Below are 19,219 nucleotides of genomic sequence, written 5' to 3'. Positions count from 1 at the left end.
TCTTGGCTGCTGCAGGTAACTGGGCTACTTGGAGATCTCCCCCTTGTCCAGCTCTGAGCATCTTTGCCTGACATTGAGTTTGCTGTGGGGCCAGGGTCCTCCCCAAAGCTTTCTGCAACAACCCCTCTTTGGGCCATGTGCTTACAGCTTTAGGGAGGATTGACGGGAAAAGCAATGTCTGCAGGAATCCCCATGCTCACCGAGTCTGCATAGGAAATGACATTCTAGGTGGCAGTGGAAAGGGAGGCGCTGAGCAGGCCTAGACTGAGGTGGGCGTGGCTCGGAGGTGGAGCCTGGCCTGATGGGCTTAGCCCAGAGGACAAAGGCAATGGCCAGAGGACAGGCATGGGCCCGAAAGCACGTGAAAAACAGGTGAGAGAAGTTAAGAGTCCCACGTGAAGGATCAGATATGAGCAGAAGCCAATGACTGCAGAAGCTGGAGACCTAGGAGACCACCCTTCCCTGCTGCTCTCTCCCTCAGGTAGTTCATGCACACCCACTAGGACTGCGACTGGGTGCCCCCAAACCCTGAAGCTTCCAGACTGGGAGGGTGGAGAGCCCAGCTCCTGATTCCCTCCTCTGCTGGGGGGAGGGGTGAAGCACCAGGAGGCAGGAGGCAGTTTTCGCCATCTTCTGAGGACTGAGGGAGGGTGAGAGGAGGTGTCCCTAGGAAAGGCCACATTTGCCTTTGGTTTGGGTGAGCAAAACCGCCAGCTAGAGGACAAAGGCTGTGAAAACCAAGTCCCTCACCAGAAGGACCTGAGCAAGCATTTCTGGCCATCACCTCTAGGCAAACCAGGCACAAGCAGGCAAAGTGACTTACCGGAGTCGCTCAGCAGTCCGTGGCAGAGCTGATGGGGACCTGCTTCCCACTTTGCCACTCTACTGTCCTTCCACTGGTTGCCTCAAGAAATACAAAACTATAAATATGGACTTTAGCTTTTAGGTCTTAGCCATGTTCCCTCCTGTCTAGTGAGGCTACTGGACAGGATTCCTCATTGTTCCAGTACTCATAAGACTGTAGCCAAGAATCAGGGTGAATTCTCCAAGAACAAATAGGAAGCTTCCAGTCAAGCACAGAGATGGTTGTTCAGTGGTTTAAACCCAAGGGTTTAAGGTGGCCCAGCTGACCTCTTACCTTCCATTCAGAATTTTCCTTGAGCAGCTGGGACTCAGGAGCAGCTGAGCAGCATAAGGTTGTGGTAGTCTCACTCCAACTGCACTGCCCATGAGCGCCTGCCCTTCAGTTGGGTTTCTGACACAACCCTGAGTTGTAGGGAGCTATTTGGCCCTTCCCTGGCTGTTCAGAAATGGGTACTTACTGACTACAGAGTGGAATATTTTTAGGAATACTAATGCCATTTACACTCTACCTGTGCCTATAGGGGACAGCTGGCTATGTTATGAGAATTCTGAGGCTACAACCTCATACCAGCTTCCAGACAACATTCAATCTGTCAGCTTCTCAGACTTTCAAAGTGGGTATTTCCCTCCTCTTTTGATACTCCTTCAGCCCCTGGCCCAGTGCTTTTGTAAGACTCATGGGCTGGCCACTTCCAGCTGTAAGGACTCTGGGAAAATTAAGGATCAACTGCCTCAGTACTTTAGGCTCTTGTACTTGTACATTTGGAGACCACAGCCTACAGCTTTGCATTTGCTGATGTGAAATCTGAGCACTCTGGAGAGCACCTGGGGAGGCACAGGCAGGTTGTATTGACTTTTTTTTTTTTTTTTTTTTTTTTGCTGCAGCATAGAAGGCTAAGTCTCCGCCTGTAGTGCCAGCATCCAATATGGATGCCAGTTCAAGTCCCAGCTGCTCCACTTCAAATCTAGCTCCCTGCTGGTGGCCTGGGAAAGCAGCGAAGGATAGCCTAAGTCCTTGGGCCCCTGCACCTGTCTCTCCTAAGTGGGAGACCCGGAAGAAGCTCCTAGCTCCTGGCTTCAGCCTGGCCTATCCCTGGCCACTGGAGCCAATTGGGGAGTGAACCAACAGATGTAAAATCTATCTCTCTCCCTCTCTCTCTCTCCCTGCCTTTCAAACAAAAATAAATAAATATTTTTAAAAAGATTTATTTATTTGTTCGAGAGACAGAGTTACACACAGAGAAAGAGATCCTCCATCTGTTAGTTCACTCCCTAGATGGCAGCAACAGCTGGGACTGCGCCAGGCCGAAGCCAGGAGCTTCACTCAGGTCTGCCACACGGGTGGCAGGAACCCAGACACGTGGGCCATCTTCCACTGCTTTCCCAGGCCATCAGCAGGGAGCCGGATTGGAAGTGGAGCAGCCAGGACAGGAACCAGCTCCTATCCAGGATGCGGCATTGCAGGCAGTGACTGCACCACAGCACCAGCCCTTTGACCTAGTCTTTCTCTGCAGCCTGCTGAATATTAAGTCTTTAACATTTTTCTTCTAAATTAAGAGTATATCTAACACACACACACACAAGTACTTCAAAAGGTTCATGGAAAATGGAATTAAAAGATAAATTTATCTTGTGTGCAAAAAATATCAAAATCCATCCATAGTTTTTCCATGATATACTTTTTTCATGAACTTTTGGAAGACTTTGTATGTGCATACATTGCAAGATTTTTTGTACCAATGTCAACTCATCTTTTAATCCTATTTCCCACAAGCCTTTTGAAGTACCTTCTTAAGTGTTTATATCTTTCCATATATATATATGGAAACATATATATACACACATACACATGTACATATATATGGATATATACACACATTATACATAACCAAATGTAATTTAGTAAGTCCATGTTGTCTAATCACCCTATTAAAAGCACTATTATAGCTGAAAAATAATCCATATTGGTATGAAAATTGATTGCTATATGGTTAATCCAAAGGACTAGAAATTGACAGAAGACCTCAACTAATATTTGCAGAAGGTTTTTGCCACAGTTTTGTTACTGGGAGCTTATTACACATCGCTGTTTTTTTAGAGTCCTCCAGATGAAAGCTTGGCACCAAGCATCCCAGGAGGTGGGAGCAAGGATGAGAGATGGTGGTCAGGGACCTGCAGTAGCAGTGTGGTCAAGCACACTGGTTCCCCAAAGGGGTTGGGAAAACAGAGTCCAGAACCTGACCTCACAGGTGACAGTCACAATCCCGGTGTGGAGCCCAGACTTCCCTGCACAGAGGGTGTCTTCAAGGTACAGTTGGGTGTGGGTGACACCCTGGAGAGATGAAGGAGAGACAGTGTGGTCTCAGGGCCATCACTTACACTCTCCAGGTCTCCATTTATTTCCCTTTGAAAACAAAACAATTTCTGCCCAATGGCCTAGCTCTGGATTGCTAGAGGAATCCAGTGAGAGAAAAGGCCAGAAGTGAACATTTACCCAGGTTATCTCACGGAAGCCTTTCCTGAGGAGAGCGCTCTGATTTCCTTCATCAGGTGGTAAGGACAGACATGCCTGTATTCAAATCCAGGCCCTGCCACCTACAAGACCCACACCCTGAGTCTTTCCCTCCCTGGTTGTTTTGTTGTGCTTTTAATGTTTCCAAAGTCAGAATGGAGGGGATTTGAGTCAGAATGATACCATCACCCTGTCATTTCCAATTTGATTCTGTTAGCAATGTTTAGAATCGTGATGGGTAGAAGGTTTGATTTGGAAAAAAAGGAAATATGCACTTTGCAGTTCTTCTGCAGGCTCAGCTGCATGAAGGAGGAACTCCCTCACTGGGCTTCTCTCGGGGCCCTGCTGTCTCCCCTCGCTTCCCAGATTCTGATTTCAGAGATAAGGAATTTTGAGGATGTGCTGGGAGGGCAGGGACAAAAAGAGAATGGCAACTGCACAACCAGACTGCGTGAGCCGGCCCTGCTGTCTTCCCCAGGCTCCCAGCCCATGGTTAACGGATGCCTTCCATCACCCGCAGATGAGCTGGGAAGGCTGGGTATTGACAGCCCGGCAGTTTGCACAGTAAAGTTTAATGCTTTACATCACTTTGTACGACCTGGTCAATGTTGTCAATGGATCACCTTTCAGGTGCTGGTTCTCCCACTCTCCCTGACTCCTCTCCTTCTTCTCTTTTCCTTCAAGCATGCAAACGTAAAGAGCAAGAACCAAACAAAGACAGGAACAACTCCCAGAAGAAATCCCGCCTGGTGTTCACCGACCTCCAGCGCCGCACGCTCTTCGCCATCTTCAAGGAGAATAAACGTCCGTCGAAGGAGATGCAGATCACCATTTCTCAGCAGCTGGGCCTGGAGCTCACCACCGTCAGCAACTTCTTCATGAACGCCCGGCGCCGCAGCCTGGAGAAGTGGCAAGACGACCTGAGCACAGGGGGCTCCTCGTCCACCTCCAGCACTTGCACCAAAGCATGATGGAAGGACTCTCACTTGGGCACAAGTCACCTCCAAATGAGGACAACAGATACCAAAAGAAAACACAAAGGAAAAAGACACCGGATTCTCAGCTGGGGCCCTTCACTGGTGATTTGAAAGCACAATTCTCTTGAAAACAAACTTCTATTCTAGCTGTAATCATAGGCCAGGTGTTCTTTTTTTGTTCTTAATGGCTATGGAGTCCAAGTGCAAGCTGAAAATGAATCTCTTTGAACCAGACACTGTCCTCTGAGCATGCTAAGCATTACAGAAGCTCAAATGGGGCCTGTAGGAGCTGATTCCAGTATGGTGTCACCTAGGCTCAGGATTCCTTCAAATGTCAACAGTCCCACTTGAGTCCTGCCGACCTCTTGCAGTCAGAGTCCCCATGGGAAATGGTAGGAATTCGGTCTGTGTAAAGACTCTAAGTGTAGGCTTCCAGGATGCTATTGGAAGAGAAGAATTTTACTGACAAGATGGACCTCATTTGCTTTCCAAGTGCTTAGCCTCATGATACCACAGTACACCAAAGTTCACAGCCATAGTATAGAAAACATCAGAATGGAAATTACTGAGCACAAGTTTTAAATATGGAAGTTAAAAAAAAAATCCAAGGACCTGTTTTTCCAACTCAGGCATCTTTTCATTGAGTAGCTTAGAACACTTTAAGTTGATTCAGTTTACAATTTTCTTACCTCCTGGAAATTTCACATGGTCTTGGATCTGTCCCCAAACAAATCAGTTCACTTGAGCTCAAAGTATCAAGCACAACAAAGAGAAACAGAAGTAAGAAAGGTTCTGGATTCACCGCATCTGGATTTTCAAGAAGCCGAACGTGAAGTCCTTGGGGAATCGTTGGGAACATGGCTTCAAGCACATTTTGCAGTTTGCTACAAATTCTGTTTGTACATAATGCAGACGCACACTCAGGAGGCCAATTTAACTGTTACGGTACATAGAGAAGATACAGCATTTTAAAAGATCTAAATATTTTTAGAGCATTAATATATCCTTCTTGGTTTATTAGTCATCTGGTTCCTCCTATCACGCATTATGATCACTGCATAACTCATTCTCTCACTTTCTGATTTCTGTTGTTCCCTCATCCATCCAGTTAGTAGGAATGTTTTCAGTGTTTTCTAGCAAGGAAACAAATAATAAACCAAACCACCATGCATGTTGCTCATGACTGTCATCTAGTCCTAAATCTCCTCCATGTTGAATCATCCTTGCAAAACAGCTACATAAATCTGGAGAAAAAAAAAAAAAAACACAGCACACCAAAGAAGCAGAATACTGCAAACCAAAGACGTTTCTTACTTGCCATTTTCTAGCCTAGAAATACTGTGATTACTTTTAGAAATCAGAAAACCTCTGCAACCCCGAACGGCATTCAGCTCTTGCATCAGGCTCACCATCAGGCTGAGCGAACCAGCCACGCCAAGGACAGTAGCCAAGCTTCACCATGCCAGCTCTGGTTCCTGGCTGTCACCTTCCCACAGCAAGTGGCAGAGAGAGCACCCGCAGAACTCCGGGAGATTGCGAAGGTCACGATGTGCGTATTTACCAGTGAACGGCCCCAGGTGGGCACCGTGGGGGTGTTCAAAGCAAGCCAAACGCAGCAATGATTCTTTACAGACACTTGAGACTGACTTTTTTATGAATTACTTAATCGAAACCAAAGAAACTTTTTCTGCACCTACTTCTGCAACAAACAAAACTGTCCCATTAAAGTGAATAAATAAATCCGTGAATCAGTGGAAATCACCACCAAGAAGGAAACACGACAGAAATTAAAACAAAAACAAAAAAACGGCGAGACACACTGTGTTCAAACAGACCTCTTGGGACAATTTTTGGAAGCAGATTTTAAAGAAAGGGTTGAGACAAGAATAGAAGTAAGGAAGGGCCTCAGTGGCTGCTGCTTCATTTGACAACTCACGCGGTAATCTTAAAGTTGAAGATTGTCTTTAATTTGTGCCTATGCAGTTTTTCAAAAGAACACGGAACAGAGCAACAGAAACCTCAACAGCTACAATACCAAAGATGAGGATTTCTCACACCTTTTGTTTCAGTTCATTATCTCTTCTTGCCTGGCTAAAATACTAATAGCGCCATTGATCTGTACAAAGGTAATCAATTTTGTTTCTCTGAGCAACAAAAGGAAAGGGTCATTTATTTGATGTTATTGTTTCCCTTTAAGTTTGTCTTATGGGTTTTTTAACCCCAACATGGAATCTCTCAAAAAGCTTCCATGGACTCCAAGTTCAAGATGTTGGGATACTGAATGAGTCTCCCCTCTCTGCTCAGCAGTGTGGGGACTGGTATTGTCACTTGAATGTTCTTTGCTTAACCCTTAGACTTGGTTCCTTCTATGTTCAGAGTCTGATCATCAGGGGAGGAAAGGGGAGTGAGAGTCAAGGGGGAGGGGGGTCTTGGTGACACATCCTCTCCCGAGCCACAGAACCAAAGAGTTTATAGAGGAGTTTACAGTCTCGTCTTCATGGGACTGCTACATCCTAACAGGGCTTCATTTGGGGGTGGGGGAAAACATGTAAAAATAATTGCCAGTTTCTACTTTTCTATTAGCTTTTTAAAAATCAGCTGTAAAGTTGCATTTCTAAAGAAAGATATATATAATATATGAATACATATATAGATCAACTTGACATTGGTGATCACTCAAAATTCTTGCTGTCCAAATTCATGTCTTGTTTTTGTCAAGTGCTTCATTTGCTAAGTATTCAGTTCAGAATTTTGCTCATTTCTCATGCCATTTCAGAGTTAATTTGCCACTGTGGATGATGTGGAGTATTCACATTTCTATGAAAATTCCTGGGAAAGGTTGAAAGTCAAGTTCAAGGATTTCAACATTTAACCTGTTGGTAAATGGATCCATGGGGTGAATGAGCTTGATTTGAATTTTAAGCCCTATTTTATGCCTCAACCATGGTCAAGATGGTGAGTGAGGTTCATCCACCAAAGCTGAGCCATGGACAGTGCAGTGCTCATCTGCAACTGCTGGGAAGGCTCAGGGGTCTGTTCCCATCAGGCATGGGATGTGAGGCCAGCCCCACGCACTCTCCTGTCCTCCAGGAGATGCCTGTCCATCAGGGTTTTCCAGAGCCCCTCAGTGAGTGGATCCACCAAAAGGGACTTCTCACGGAGAAGTCCAGCTCCTGTGGCAATGGGCTGATTAGGTTTCCTCAGGGTGGTAATTGCCAGTTTGCATTGACAAGCCTGTGTTGCAACCACAGCCAGCTCTAGGGTGGGGCAGTGGTGGCGTTGGGGTAGGGGATATTGCAATCCTGGAGAGAAAATATAAAGCAAGTTTTGAGGAGAGTCCCAGAATCCTCCCCCAGGAGAGCTCCACTGTCTCCCTCCTTGCTCCCACCGTGCAGGGGAAGTCGTCGTGGAGCGTAAGAAAATGAGGCTCTCTGTGATTTTTGTGATTCATCCTGCCTGGGAGTCACTCCTTGATTGCTCCCTTGTGTCCCTTTATCCTGTGCTCATACTTCATGTACCCTTCATCAGAAGACTTAGAAAAGGGTACATTTCAGCTGGGGGTTGCTACCCTGTGGGTTGATAAAGATGAATTTCAACTTTGGAATTTCTAAATGAGTCCTGGTGACTTGTAGCCACTGGAAATGGTTGTTCTTCTTGAGGTTAGATTGAGGAACCAAGCCTACTTGGTTTGATTAGTGACTCTTCGACACATTAACCTCAGCATTTGGTCTTGGACATCCTCTAAAGATGTCTAGACCAAAAGAGGCTGTCTTTGTGCCCTGAAATTTCAACACTGGCCAAACCAATGTTCTGATGAGTGGAGGAAGATGTTGCAAAGTAAGAAAAGGCAGTAACTCCCTGCAGTAGCGCCTGACAAATGTCTCATACCAGATAGTGTCCTATCTAAGAGAAATGCTTGCATTTAAAAAATTATTTACATTTATAAAAATACATGTGTACCTATACATTTTGTATCCAAATTTTAAGTCATGCAAAATTTCAATTTGTTAGACATCTGAAAAAAAATGCTATATTGAAAGATAATAGAATCTAACCCAGTGTGTTTCCTCAAGTATCTTAAAATTTTAAATTAAGAATTTCAAAGAACATAACCATATGGACTTGGTTATAGTTTAGAATCCATTTCCTTAATCCAAGAAAAATTCCAGGCATGCCTCAGCCATCAGCAATGAATGGGACAGTGTAAAGGGACAGTTCTCCACCAAACTTGACAGGCAGTAGAAATACAAATGCTTACGGCTATTGAGTGGGGACATTTTTTTTTCTTCATTCCTTTACATAAATAGGCTAGCTTTGTTTTTCAGTGTGATTTTGGTACTGGGGATGTAATTCTTTCATTCCAGGAAATTAAAAAGAAGATAGAGCCAATACATTTATTTTTCAAAGGAAAATAGCAGCAGTGGTAAAACCTCAACACCAGTATTGAAAACTTTTGCTAAAATGTAAAAGGTGCTTTAGGTTGTTCTCCATAAAGGCATGGGCTAGACTGAGCCAGGAAGAACCTAGCATGATACTGCTTCTGGAGAAATCAGAGTATGCTAGACAGCTGCTCTTCTCCCACAAGCTCTTGGCAACTGTAAGGTTAGGAAAGCCACGCTTAATTTTTCACTTCAAGGCAAAATAAAATCAAAATTAGAAAGGTAATTCTGCTAAAGTCAAACAATGTATTTCGAAGCCAAATATAGGACCTTTTGGATAATCAACCATTTTACCATGTCTATGCTGGGCACTCACCTATTAGTGACAAGAAATTAAAGTTGAAACGATTTTTTAAAAATCACTACTTCCTGGGTGTGGGGAGAAACTTTCACACTTCTGAAAGCATTGGCAGAATTACAGGAGTATCTGTGTATCAAAGTGTCATGACAGCAAGCCTTTAGAATGAACTTGGGTTTTCAGGAGGTTGTATAGTTGGAATTTTTTTTTAAACAAAAGAACAGACTGGGTTCCAATTTTGTTGAAGAAAAATGAATTCTATTTTTTAAAAAGAGAAAAAGAGATGATACGCGCGGTCAGGGATTACCACAAGCCCCAGTTACAAGTACTTTGAGAATAACCCTCTAGATTAATAACAGATTAGAGTTGAGTTTTCTTGTTGTTGTTGCTAATGCTGTGTGATTCAGACTTGTTAGCCTAACTAGGATGAGGGAATGGAAAGTGGTAGAAGAAGGAATAGACCTGGTATACCTGTATCTTTTGAAATTTATCTACAAATCTGGTTAGATTGTGAAAATTCTTTACTTTTAAAAACAAGTTATTTCTGAAACAACAAAAATTCCAAGTTTTAAAATAAAGCCTCAGAAATCATTACTGAAGGAAGACTGACACCCCAGTTGGTTGTATAAATCTCAAAAGATAATGATATTGGCTTTAAATGTGGATGACCCAATTCCTATTTACATCAATGATTTGTTTCTTTCTAAAGTCAGGGGTGGAGTGGAGTTTTGTTTGTTTTAGAAAGTCCCAGAATAAAGTACAAAAATAATTTTTAAAAATTAATATAGGAACCCTTCCCCCATGTAAATAGATAGAAATATATCATAATTGAAGCTAATGGGCCATGGTATGAATCTCACAATCCCTCATTGTCCAAAATGGTACCAAAATGACTCTGACAGGTTGAGGCACATCCAAGCTAGAGCCCAACCTTCCCATACAGATTTTTGAGTTAGGTTAATTGGAATTAAACAGCTAATGCCTTTCTAGTGGAGAAAAAACACCTTGCTACAGATTCATTCATCCAAAGGAAATGTTCCACTCTGCTCCATTTTTAGCAGTAGGCATTTGGTGTAGCATAAATCTTGATAGCTAAGTTGGCCTAAAGCTTACACAGTCTGTCAGCTTGGATGTATACAGATTTAGATACATATTTTTATATGTATTCTCACTCATGTCTTTACAGCAACACACAATACCTATAAGTGTCTAGACTGTGTACATACAAGTGTGTACAGACATCTTAATACATCTCTACTGTAATCTGTTACGATAAATAAATTTTAAATAATTAACATGTATGTTTTACTTCTACAATATACATTGTCTTCATTATTATTTATTGTAACATTGAAAACCAAAGTACAGGAAGGGGAAAAAAGTATCCCAGCATCTCCATTTTGTACACTTGGAATTACTTCCATTTGGGCACACCCAAGGTAAACTTAACTTTCAAGAAACTCTGGATATTATTCAATCACCTGTATCAGAATGACACCTATGCTTGATGGCTTCGGTTGAATAGCTTTATTCTGGATCGTTCATAACTAAAGCTAAATCCAAAGACCTGAAAAGGGACCAAAAAATTAAAAAAAAAAAGAAAAGAAAAGAAAGAAAAATAATAATGTGCAAAGCAACGGGGAGAAAGTGGGCTCTGGTTTCCAGGGTTGAGATGATGGTGACATGGCCTTGTGGAGGCTGTGCCAGCTGGGGGGAGGGGGGTGATTTTTTTTTCATGCTTGTCACATCTAAATGGTCTTTAATGTGAAAAGGCTTTAGAAATTATAATTCACTGCTTTATTTTAATTTTAGACACAGAAAGAGGTTACACATTTTGTCAGCCAAAAAGTGCACACAACTTCCAAAAAAAAATTTTTTTTTTTTTAATCTTGTCTCTTTGGGTTATCACCCAACAAGCTAAGTACGGTGACTGTAATTAATTTATTTAAATTAGTTTTAGTACTGCAATGTATAGGATTTGGGTACTTATTTAATCATCCTTCCTTTGTTGGATTTTATTTCTTGTGCTTATTTATCAAAATCTAAACCAATGGTGCATCAGAGATGCAAAATCCTATTTAGATGACTCTCGAAGTTTAGTTTGCTTTATAAAGCAGTAAAATTCTGTTACAGGCAGGGAAGAATTAACTACAGGTTACAGAAAAAAAAAAAAGCAGAATTGGGGATATTTCTCCTTCTTGAGTTAACTTTTAAAATAGGTTAAGTAACAATTATTAAATTATTTAATTTAAGTTCGCAGCCCCACCTGGTACCAGGCGAACTTCACTTCCTAGTTATTGAGGCCCTCAGAGCCTTCCTATTGTAACTTATTTATTTAACTTATTCAGCATCTGTGAAAGGTGCACTGTATAGTTTATATTTTTTATTTAAAACAACAGAGAGCACTGCAGTTTGTTTGCTGTCAGAACAACAGAGCAAAATTTCGTGGACAAGCAATGACTATTCAACCTGAACTTGTGCATTCAGAAAACTTAAGTTGAGACCCTGCCTCACCAGCCTGGATTTCGGGGCTTCTATACAGAAACTGGAAAAAAAATAAATCATAAACAAAAAGAGAGAAACCCTTACACTAGCTGCTTCCAAGAATGAACTCTGTGTGTGTGTGTGTGTGTAAAGCAACAAAACAAAAAAAAAAGGAATAAAAAAAGCAGAAAAAAGAAAAACAGAAAAAACTTTCTATTTCTAGTGAGAACCAAAGGAGGCTACCTCACTGACTGTTTCCTTGTGTAATTTTAATCGTGTTGATGACACCAAAGATACCAAAGATTTCTTTCTCTGTGCGGTCTGCGTTTTGCCTGTGCTCTTTTATAATTTGAACTATTCTCTCTGATGTATGGTATGTACAGCCACAGCTCAGATACCCCAAAGAAATGATTATCTATGCGATGGTGGCTGCTAATTTGGAAAGGGATATTTTCTGTGTTTCGCTCATTTGTTTGCTGTCCCCTCCTCATGTTCAGGGGTGCAAGTTTGGACACTGTTATATTTGGATTCCTTAAATTCTGATTCCAAATGGGTAAAAATACTGGTTGGAAATGGCCTTCAGTCCTAGCCGTAGCCTGTCCCCACTTAGGAGCCGTCACAGGAAAGAGTTCCAATTACTAAACCACAGCAACTCATAACCACTGGACAACAGAGCTGGAAAGGCCCTTAGAAATCCCTTAGTCCTGCCCCTAGGGCTGCAGGAGTGACACAGTTATTTCAGTCAAATGACTACCTAGAGACGAAGGCTACGTAAGCCTCCTGGCTCCACCCCAGTGCACTGCCCATGGTGCAGTGTCACCTAGGCCTGAGACAGGTCACATGTGGGCAGACAGGAAGGTGGCAGTCCTTTAACCATCATCAGACACTGTGGTTTATCCCTTGACACTTCATTCTGCGGAAACAGCCACAGGCATTTTCTGTGTCTGTCCAGTTATATCTCCACATAGTCATATACAATCAGTTGCTTAATAAAGGTAATCAGCTTTGAAATATCAGGGCTCATCCAGGCATTACTGAGCCCACAGGATGACTGCTTCTTAACCGCACCACTACACAGTATTGTATAAATAAGCTTTTGATTCAGTGAGAGGAGAAGGTTCACCCTTATCTGATTGAGTTTAATTATTATAGTTTTTTAAGTCAGCATTTATTAAGAACATTTGATCACCATTTATACATATGACATTTCGGTTCTCCAGCTTTACATTCTGGGTGCTTACACTTCATTGCTAAGCCAACTCTGTATTTATGAGGGAAGTTTAAGCTTCACATCATTTGGTTATTCATTGTAAATGAAAAATCTAAGACTTCCAGAGAAATTAATGTCAGTTTAAGTTGCTTCCCTCTTCTCTAATTACTCATGGAATTAATTGGTTTTATGTTTCTTTTAATTCTATCAAATGACTAAATCACTATTATGATCCATCCATCAAAATGATCCAGATGTTAGTCATAGAATCTTTCTCAGCTTTTGATCAAATGGGTTTTAGACACATGCAAAGATCCACCTCCTATCTTGAATGCTTTCCACTGAGTACTGGTATTTTGCATTTCATGTAATGTAGTTATTCTGAGCTTTTAAGGAACCCATTTAGAAAGAGAAGCTAAGACAGGAAAGACCCAATCAACTTGTCAGTTCCATGCATCAACAGAGGGTAGCTAGTAGAGTTTAGAAGACAGACTGACAACTGTAGGACACATTCAGTTGCCCTCTTTGTGACTTTCTAAGCACCATCCTGACATACAGACAAGTTCCCTGCTGTCTCAACAGGCTCACAGCGCTCTCTTCTCCCTATACAAGGTAAACCTGTAAGGCCTTTCTTCCAATCAGCAAATTGCTTTGGTTTTCTTCCCAGATTCTTATTGGAAACAGAAGTCTCAGACAATCTGAGAATCCAACAAAGATGATTTAACTCATAGGGCAGCAGAGTGCTCCCCTGTAAGTCAATATTACCTTCCCCAGCCTTCCCACCACCAAGCCCCCATAAGGGAGAACCTAGAAAGAGTGATGGCAGCCTGAAAGAGTGATGGCAGCCTGAACACAGAAAACATCCCCCAGTGGCAGACCCCTCCTCAGCAATCCCCCCTCAAGCCTCATGCTTCACTTGCAAAGTGTGACATAACCACGGGACGAGTGCCTTGCTTGAACCAAAGCAACGATTTAGCCAGTCTGGACCTCTCTGTGCTTTTTTTAATCCTTCCTGTGAATACCTCAGCTTCAACTGGGCCTCCATGCAGTAAATTGGTGGGCTTATTGTACTGTGGTGCTTTGCAATGCAACCCTGCAAAGAACAAGATTTGTACTAATACCAAAGGTTCTTTCTCTATGTTTCCTCCTCCTGCCGCCCCGTTCTTCCCCTTTTCTAGTTCTTCATGGTTCCAAAGCTTTAATATGAACCTGGGCATGTTGGCAATGCAGACCGCGCAATTCCTTACCGAATTTTCTCAGATATACCTCATAGATAATAGTGTTTAGAGTAATGTTATTATAGCGTATGTAATAAATTATTCACTGTTTCTTTTGGTAACTGTGATTTAAAAAAAGAAAAAAAAGAAAAAAAAGCTTTATACGTTTTAGGTTGTGCTTTTGTAATAGACAAAAAGGTGCGCTTAAAAAGAAAATGTATGTTCTTTTTTTTCCCCTTTGGATTTTATTTATTCTGGATTGGGGAAAGTTGCAGAATGAGCCCAAAGTTTACAGTTTCATATTTTGCTGAAGAAACAATCTGTGTTCATTTGCTCTGTTAAAAAAATGATTATTTTCTACTTTTGTGCTACTTGGTCTGAACAATTAATTGTTCTGTGTTAACAGTGTAGTATTATAATTAGCAACTGCCAATCAGTGCTATAATTTTATGCATGAAGCTAAAAATTTAGCTGTGTGATGCATTGTGGTTTTAATAGCAACATTTTTTCATTTTGAACTAGATCCTCCCCTTCGGTTCACAGACTTTATTTATGCATGGACGCCTATTGTTTGTTAGCAGTCGTGGAACAGTTGTGTATCATTAACCTGTGAAAATGTACACAGTTCAGCCTCAGACAGTGGTAATATTGGTTTTATTGGGAGATGTCTCACCTCGAAAATACCTTCACATCTGTTGGGATTTCAAAATGAGACTGAATCGGGTTCAAATTTTATAATGAAAAAGGTCATTCCAAGTTGAGTTAGTCAACCTGCATTCCACAAATTGGGATCCTCATAACCCAGTTACATCACTGTATCCAAGAGGGGTTTGAAAACAAGTGTAGAAAAGCAACTCACCTCTGCCTTTTTAATTCCCACTAGAAAGAGTGATTTTGGCTTTGTGTTCATGACCTCAGACCCATCTGGCCACACACCTGGGGATGCTAATTCATCCAGCTTTAGCTCTCTTGGGTCTCTGGCTCGGCAATGGCAATTTTTGACTGTGTGTGGTTTCTTCTAATATTTTGTTGTCAGGTCAGTTTCCAGCAGAAACTCAAATGGCATCAATATCACTAATTCTTCTCTGGCTTTTTTTTGTCCACTCTCCTGGACATTCCACCAAGTGGTTTCAGAAAAAAATGTAGAACCATTCCCAAAAAATTCACCTGTGCAGCTGCAACATAATTTCTCCTCACTAGGGTCAGAGGTCACTGTAACTGACTCTATCCACCCCACAATGTTCTATCCATCTTCTAAAGGGGAAGTAGAAGCAGTTTTCAAATACAGATTATGAACACCATCCCCAGTCATCCGGGGTCTCTGTATCTCAAAAGATATTTTTCCACGGCAGAGGATTGGGCAAACTTCTGATATTTAAGTTCTGAGCTCCACTCTCAAGCTTCATACCTGTTCCCCAAGCTGATATGTTTGACATAAAGCCAAATCAACCACCAAGCACATTTTATTTTGCATAGGGAGTGTATTCATTAATACAAAACCACATGGTTTTAGTTGGCCTTATAAAAGTACATTGTGATCATGAAAGCTTTGTAAAACAGTATTTTTATTTTTCTTCTAATTAATCTGCCAAAGATGGGAATGGATACAAGAATTTTTAAATCAGCTTTTGTAAGACAGTTGATGATTGTAATAGTGTTTAACCTTCCAGAAAGCTTTATATGTTCTTCTGCAATAAATCAAACCCATATTTATTTCAGTAAAATTCTCACCTACTCACAAAACCACAAATTGTTCCTTTTGATGCAGATATTGTTGTATCGACAAAGTTCAAATGCATTTTAAATCCAAAGAATACAGAGGGTGTCTGAGACATGAGTGTGCCCAGTCTTTTCTATCACAGGCCACACACAGGTCTGGCTCACTGGGATTTGCCAAGAAGACTTCTCTATGAAATTCAAGGTATATTTTGTTATGCCATTTCATGTCCTTTTTTTTTAACTTTGTGGAAAGTGATATGTTGAATCTAGTGTAAGCGGAGTTTTCCAGACAACTGAAGTAGCTACATTGTGAATGTTATTTTGTTATTAAAGGGTTTTTACTCAATGCTTTGTGCTAATGGATGTCCTTTTCCTTGGAGACACAGAACTATGGAATTATCTTTTTGTGGCCTCAAGGGGGGAATATGGGCCTGCCCTGGAAAACCAATGGAAGGTCATGGGCTAAAAGGTAGGTTTGGGGCACTAGGAAGACATCTCTGTATCTTTCAGCTTTAAAAAGAGCTGGGTTCGAACTCTCTAACTTTCCTCTTTCTGGATCCCAAAGCTTCTCTGAGACCCCTTACCCTTAAGCACATGGCAGCATGAGGGCAGAAACTGATTTGTATAGGAAAGGCAAGATGGAGAAAATGTCAACTTTGAATGGTCTGTAACTCCACACACATACCTACCCTCCCCAAGTTGAATTGACTCAGCCAAGGCTGTGGTGACCCATCTGCTTGACTCCACCTGGGTCATCAATGAAGGCGGTCCCCTTTCTCTTGACATCTGTAGGGATCTACTTCTCCTCAATGCAGTGCTCTTCCGGAGCAGAAGCCCTCTTCCCACCCATTGTGTACATCCCATTTAGCTTTCTCACTCAACACTTTTGGAGATAATTATTTGGAATACAAAGATAGGTATTGAATAGGGGTTTTTAATGTTTTGTTTCTAAGTTGTATTTTAGATAGACCAAATTCTTTGAACTGGAAAAACACAGAGGGAAAAGAAGCCTGTACTGTCTCTCTGTGCCTTGCTCCCCTCTCAGGGGTCCTGCACATTGCCCATGCTGTTGGTCTTTCTTAGGGGACAGGCTGAACCACAGCTACTGAGCCAACAAAAAACACTGCCCATCAATGCAGACTTTATCTTAGCATATAACTCCTCTTCAAAAACTCGTAGCATTTAGAGTTTCCCCATATCCTTTACTTTGGCTTCACTGGCATTTCGCATAAGAGTCAGTTTATTGTCTAGGAAAGATTTTTTTCAGACTGTGACTGGGAACCTGCCATCTGGGAAGAAAGGTGAAGTATCCAAAGACTAGCTATTGGGTAGGTAGTCACATCATTAACAGGTACATCCTTGAAGATTAAATATCACTTCCTTTCTTTACCATGTTTTTGTGGTACACAAGTCCAAATGCTACCAGAGAACTCTGCACCACGAAAGGTTGCAGAACATCTGGCATGCTGAGATTTCTGAAATAAAAACCCGAGCTTCAGACTGACAGGCTGATAAAGAACTGCTGAAGTTTGGAGGCAGAGAGCTGAAGCAGGAGTAAACTTGCTGTTGGTTTCTCTGTGAATCCATATCTCCAATCAGCAAATCTTATTTTTCCCCTTCCATCCAAGAGCAGTTCAGCCTTTTCTGCAAAGGTTTCATGGGCAAAGATAATTAGGGATTGATCAACATTTTAATTAGTTCTTTTCTTCATTGTTTACTTTTCTCAAAGAAGGTGTCTTCTTGGCCTTCAGAGAAACAGCCTGGCCAATTTTTTTCCTATTTGAATATTTCCACCTAAATGAATACTTCATTATCGCAGGTATTGCCAGTTCTTTTTTGGTTGGTGAAATCTCATAAGAAAAACTACCCTCCCATCAAAGTTCCAGTTCCACACAAGTTCCAGTATCTTTTTTTCCACCTGGCTCTGTTCTCAGATCCAAATCAGTCTTGGCTATTTTCTCACTTTTGGCCTCGGCCTCAGATGTGTTTACTTGTGGTATTAAAAACACCTTTTAATTTTGCATGCTGGCCTGTGGGGCTTCACTCCTTTCTTCCAATCTGTTGGTTACTTTATGGTATTTAAAAATGACTGTAGTAGGGGAAGGACGGAGTGGTAAGAGAAGTCCCAGCTCTGTTTAAAGCTTCAAAATGGAAAAGAAACCCACGGGGACATAGCTCTGGAATATGATTCCTCTCTGTCCAAGAACACCCTTTACCACCTGCCTTCTATAAAGTGGTTCCAGAAACCCAGCACTTTAATAGAACCCAACTACCCAGACTCATGGGTGTGTGTTCAGATTCCAAGAGGACAGGAGATCAGAGAGTCACATGCACATCTCTCATTTTATTTCCTTGCTTCTACAGATATTACCTCAAAGAAAATCATTGGAAACTTGAAGCTGTTATTTTTAGTCATTCTGTTTGCCATCACCTCTTACATTTCAAATCAGGAAAACATGCACCTAAAATTCACACTTCCTCCTGTTTTGCAAAAGAAAACCCACACACTGATCCACATGCTTATTTCCTTTCACCCTGGGCTGTATTCCCAAGCGTGCTAGAACCCAGACTTTGCCCTGTGTCAGACATATGAAGTCAGATTGTGATGACAGCTTTTCCAAGGACAGTCAGCAGGACATATGTCCACCGGCTGCCCTCAAATCCTGGGGGGACTGAGGATGACTCTTCATTGTCAAGGGTATGCTCACCCCTAGCAAGCTCCCTGTCCTTGGGAAGATTTCTTTGAATGTTAATTACATTTTCAATTTTGCTCACTCCCTACCCTGTTTTGTCTGCAACGTTGCTTACACTGGATTCTTTCTATTTTTATTCCTATCATTAAATGGTAGTGCTGTAAATTCTGCAATTAATGTCAAATAAACTGCTTTAATTCATTGACCATGGCTCAGTGGCCTTCTTTCTCCCTTCCTAGAAAGACTCAAACACTCTCACACTGCCTCCCATTGTAGTTTCATAAAGTGAAATTGAAACTTCTTCCTCTAACAGGACGCAGGCACATTCTATAATCAGTTATCAGTCACACAAACGCAGGGATACTCTAAAGAGTACCTTGTTCTTAAGCTATTAAAACTTTAGAGATAACCTACCCTAAGCTTATCCTTATACAGATTCCATGTGAGTCACCTGTGGTGAGTCAAGAGCAAGACCACATAATTTGCACCCTGTGGAAGAATCAAGGCAGACAAACAGACTTGGAGCTAAGAGCATTCATATGGCATCTAAACTCTGCTACAAGTTAGTTGTATAACTTTGAGCAAATCATTCAAATTCTGGTCTTCAGTTTCTCCAAATGTACAAGGTGGAAGTTACGATAGGTTAAACCCAAAATCCTTTCCATCTTTTCATTTGCCAAGAATTTTTGAAGTAATTTATATCTTTGCATACATAATACTGCAGATTATTATTTTCTGTAAATTAATGAATTACAAAATTCTTAGGCTGGCATTTGGTTAAGATGCCACTTTGGAATGCTCACACC

General features: G+C 41.6%; 1 protein-coding gene across 6 annotated transcripts in view; it reads left to right on the top strand.

Moving 5' to 3' along the window:
- The window catches only part of ONECUT2 (one cut homeobox 2), a 56,732-nt gene extending 38,109 nt beyond the window's left edge, over positions 1 to 18,623 (top strand). Inside the window, exons 2-4 of one of the 6 annotated variants that reach the window (XR_007921443.2) lie at positions 4,061 to 15,922; positions 16,107 to 16,189; positions 18,085 to 18,623. Coding sequence is in view for 1 of the 6 variants with exons in the window: in XM_051851187.2 (XP_051707147.1) it covers positions 4,061 to 4,347 (287 nt within the window). In the remaining 5 variants the exon portion in view is untranslated. Of the gene's footprint in view, positions 1 to 4,060 lie in introns of all 6 variants that reach the window. The other 5 variants (XR_007921442.2, XR_007921441.2, XR_007921440.2 and 2 more) reach the window with 5 other exon arrangements.
- Positions 18,624 to 19,219: the final 596 nt, after the last annotated feature.

This window comes from Oryctolagus cuniculus, chromosome 10 (assembly GCF_964237555.1).
Source record: "Oryctolagus cuniculus chromosome 10, mOryCun1.1, whole genome shotgun sequence".
NCBI classification, from domain to species: Eukaryota; Metazoa; Chordata; class Mammalia; order Lagomorpha; family Leporidae; genus Oryctolagus; species Oryctolagus cuniculus.
Note: the sequence above shows the minus strand (reverse complement) of the source record. Positions and strands in the feature narration are given on the sequence as shown.